Source organism: Tupaia chinensis, unplaced genomic scaffold (assembly GCF_000334495.1).
Source record: "Tupaia chinensis unplaced genomic scaffold, TupChi_1.0 Scaffold000159_1, whole genome shotgun sequence".
In the NCBI taxonomy this organism is placed as follows: domain Eukaryota; kingdom Metazoa; phylum Chordata; class Mammalia; order Scandentia; family Tupaiidae; genus Tupaia; species Tupaia belangeri.
The window spans coordinates 9,763,528-9,767,470 of record NW_006159630.1 but is presented as its reverse complement, the minus strand read 5'-3'; the positions used below and the strand labels follow the sequence as shown (position 1 = coordinate 9,767,470).

The 3,943-nt window shown below is 45.3% G+C and overlaps 1 protein-coding gene across 1 annotated transcript in view; it reads left to right on the top strand.

The window, feature by feature from the left end:
* The window catches only part of SOX9 (SRY-box transcription factor 9), a 5,297-nt gene extending 2,131 nt beyond the window's left edge, over window positions 1-3,166 (top strand). Inside the window, exon 3 of the mRNA XM_006145886.3 lies at window positions 991-3,166. Coding sequence (XP_006145948.1) covers window positions 991-1,835 — 845 coding nt within the window. The 3' untranslated portion in view covers window positions 1,836-3,166. The remainder of the gene's footprint in view (window positions 1-990) is intronic.
* The last annotated feature ends 777 nt before the right edge of the window (window positions 3,167-3,943 follow it).

The following is a 3,943-nucleotide window of genomic DNA, read 5'->3' as shown; positions in this document are numbered from 1 at the left end:
TAAACTCACGCCGGACGCATGTGCGTGCGTGCCCAAGATCCCAAGAGGAGAATGGAGAAGGAATTGCGGCGTGACCATCCCCTCTTGGGGGGGTGATTTCTCACTTTCTATCTCTCTGTCTCTGTCTGTCTGGTGAGCACATGCGCCCTATAGCAAAAACCTCTCAAAAAAAAATAGAAAAAAAATTTGACAATGCAGAATTCAGCTATTTTTAGAGAAACTCTGAATTAATTCAGAGTGGAAGCAGTACTGTCCAATTACACATCTGACATGAACCCTCTCCCCTGGTACTGAAGCGAAAGAGTGCCGGACAGATAAGAAGACAGGTCAGAGACCATGTAGAGCAGGTGTTTGTGAGACCGTATCTTTTTTTATTCTTACAAAAAATTGAATAGTTTTTCATCAATTTGGTAGAAAGAACTTAGGGCCGGGCTTTGGTACCAAATTTCAGCTCTACCCCACATAGCAAACTCATCACTTCTGAGCTTGGTTATATCACCTATAAAACTCAAAAGAGGAAATCTTCTCCATGCGATATTCCAAGAATGTGGCATAGAGTAGATGCCATCATCTGCCTCCACACACACACACACACACACACACACACACACACTCCAATTCTATCCTTGCACTCTAAGAGATTAATTTTTTATTGCGAAGTAAAATGCTTTTACAGCTTTACAAGATTTCTCCCTTCTTCGCTCTGCTCCACCGCCCCAAAAGCACACAGGAGGCTCTTCTACAAATAGCAATTTGGTCTTCCGGACCCCGGGCCCCAGACCCTCCCCTAATAAAAGGAGGTTGCCCAGTGTGTACTGACGAGTTAATCATTGGGCGAATTATCTCCGGGTGCAGCGCGTCTCCCGCGCGGGCGCGGGTCGGTTTTACTCCTTAGCAAAGAGGGAGGGTCCCCAGAGGGTTCTCAAGAAGAAGACCTTTGCATAGCCCTAGTTGATTTTCCTGTGCTTCGTCCTCTTTTACTGCCTGCAGGGCAATCCCAGGGCCCACCGACTCCACCCACCACCCCCAAAACCGATGTACAGCCCGGCAAGGCTGACCTGAAACGAGAGGGGCGCCCCCTGCCAGAGGGGGGCAGACAGCCCCCCATCGACTTTCGCGACGTGGACATCGGAGAGTTGAGCAGCGATGTCATCTCCAACATCGAGACCTTCGACGTCAACGAATTTGACCAGTACCTGCCGCCCAATGGCCACCCGGGGGTGCCGGCCACCCACGGCCAGGTCACCTACACTGGCAGCTATGGCATCAGCAGCACCGCGGCGACCCAGGCCGGCGCGGGCCACGTCTGGATGTCCAAACAGCAGGCACCGCCACCTCCTCCGCAGCAGACCGCGCAGGCCCCGCAGGCCCCGCAGGCGCCCCCGCAGCAGCAGGCAGCGCCCCAGCAGGGCCAGGCGGCGCCCCCGCCGCAGCAGCCGGCGCACACGCTGACCACGCTGAGCAGCGAGCCAGGGCAGGCCCAGCGAACGCACATCAAGACCGAGCAGCTGAGCCCCAGCCACTACAGCGAGCAGCAGCAGCACTCGCCGCAGCAGATCGCCTACAGTCCCTTCAACCTCCCGCACTACAGCCCTTCCTACCCGCCCATCACGCGCTCGCAGTACGACTACACAGACCACCAGAACTCCGGCTCCTACTACAGCCACGCGGCCGGCCAGGGCTCCGGCCTCTACTCCACCTTCACCTACATGAACCCCGCGCAGCGGCCCATGTACACCCCAATCGCCGACACCTCGGGGGTGCCTTCCATCCCGCAGACCCACAGCCCCCAGCACTGGGAACAACCAGTCTACACACAGCTCACCAGACCTTGAGGAGACCTTAACAAAGGGCAGCCATAGAGATGGTCATCAAAACCACCGAAGAAATCAATGAACAGCCAGAATTTCCTTTGGACCTTTGTTTTTCTTCTTCCTTAAAGACATTGAAGTAGAAGGCGACTCGCATCCAGAATCCAAGACAGAAACTCTGTATCCAAATGGATCATCAACTTGTAGCGAAGCAGTGGCCAGGCCCACCGCTCCGCCAGGTGGACCAGCAGGATTGGCAGGAGCCTGGACTTGGAAACCTTCAGAGCCAGTGTGAGGTGGATGGAGACTCGTGTGACCCACTTGCTCAATCTCTCTGCCTTTTTGGACTTTGTAATTATTTTTTAGTAGTAATTAAAGAAAAAAAGTCCTCTGTGAGGAATATTCTCTATTTTAAATATTTTTAGTATGTACTGTGTATGATTCATTACCATTTTGAGGGGATTTATACATATTTTTAGATTAAAAAAAATTAAATGCTCTTATTTTTCCAACAGCTAAACTACTCTTAGTTGACAGTGTGCCCTAGCTTTCTTGCAACCAGAGTATTTTTGTACAGATGTGCTTTCTCTTACAAAAACAAACAAAAAAAAACACAAAAAAAAACACAAAAATCAAAAAAAAGTGTTGTTTTAACATAAAGAAAAACAGAGTTGTGTTTCGGGATGGGTTTGGGGGGTTAGCTTTGCTTAATTCCTCAGGCTTTCTGATTCAAGAAGGAGCTGCCTTACAAAAGAAAAGGCCTTACTTTGCAAATATGAAAGTAAGCAATAGTCTAGAGAAGCATTTGGTACGCTTTATCATATATATATATATTTTTAAACAAGAAAAAAACACCTTGAGCCTTAAAACCGTGCTGCTGGGAATTATTTGCGCTAACTTTTAGTGCATGTCTCCAGCCTTTGCTTGACACACTGCAGTCTTCAGAAGCAAAAGGCAAGCAAAGGAGACGAAATCTGTTTTGGGACTGTTTCAGCAGTCAATAAGTGCCCCAGCCACTGTCCCCTGGTTGCCTCCTGGCACCATGTGGTGTGCAGATGCTGGAGACCCCTAGCTCGGACTGTCACCTGTGCCTCTCTGAACACCAGCAGTTAACCTTCCAGACATTCCATGTGCTAAAATTATTTATTTTGTAAGGAGAGGTTTTAATTAAAAAAGAAAAAAAAAACTTCCTCTTTTTTTTTTTTTTAATTTACTTTCTTTAAAATAGGTTGTTGGAGCCTTCCTCAAAGGGTATGGTCATCTGTTGTTAAATTATGTTCTTAACTATAACCAGTTTTTTTTTTATTTATCTCTTTAATCTTTTTTGTTTATTATTAAAAACAAGTTTCTCTGGATTTCTTGTCCTAAATTTGTACAAATGCCTTTTTTGTTGGTCCTTTTTCCCTTCTTTGTTGTTTTTGTTGAAAACAAACTGGAAACTTGTTTCTCTTTTTGTGTACAAATGAGAGATTGCAAATGTAGTGTATCACTGAGTCATTTGCAGTGTTTTCTGCCACAGACCTTGGGGCTGCCTGAAGTGTGTGTGTGTGTATGTGGTGACACCAAACAGTGCAAGCATGTGTCACCAATACTCCTTGCAGGTTCTCTTGGAGAGAGCGAGGACATGGGGAGGAAACTGGCCCACCGAAAGACCTTAATTCTTAATTACTGCTGTGGCTGGAGAGTTTGAGGATTGCTTTTTAAAAAAGACAGCGAACTTTTTTTTATTTAAAAAAAGATATATTAACAGTTTTAGAAGGCAGTAGAATAAAATCTTAAAGCACTCTTATAATATGGCATCCTTCAATTTCTGTATAAAAGCAGATCTTTTTTTTAAAAAAAAAATATGACTGTAACTTAAAAAACCTGGCATTTAAATCATGTTTTGTCTTTAGGTAAGGTTTGGTTTGTGTTTGTGTTTTGTTTGTTTTGCTTATTTTTTCCCCCAAACCTTTTGTTCTGTCTGTGAAACTTACCTTTCCTTTTTCCTTTCTTTTTTTTTTGTATATTATTGTTTACAATAAATATACATTGCATTAAAAAGAAAACAGCCCTCTGGATTTATTTGATTGGTTCTGTTAAAAGAATGATTTCACAAATTCAGTCACAATAAGAGATTGTGAAATGCTGAT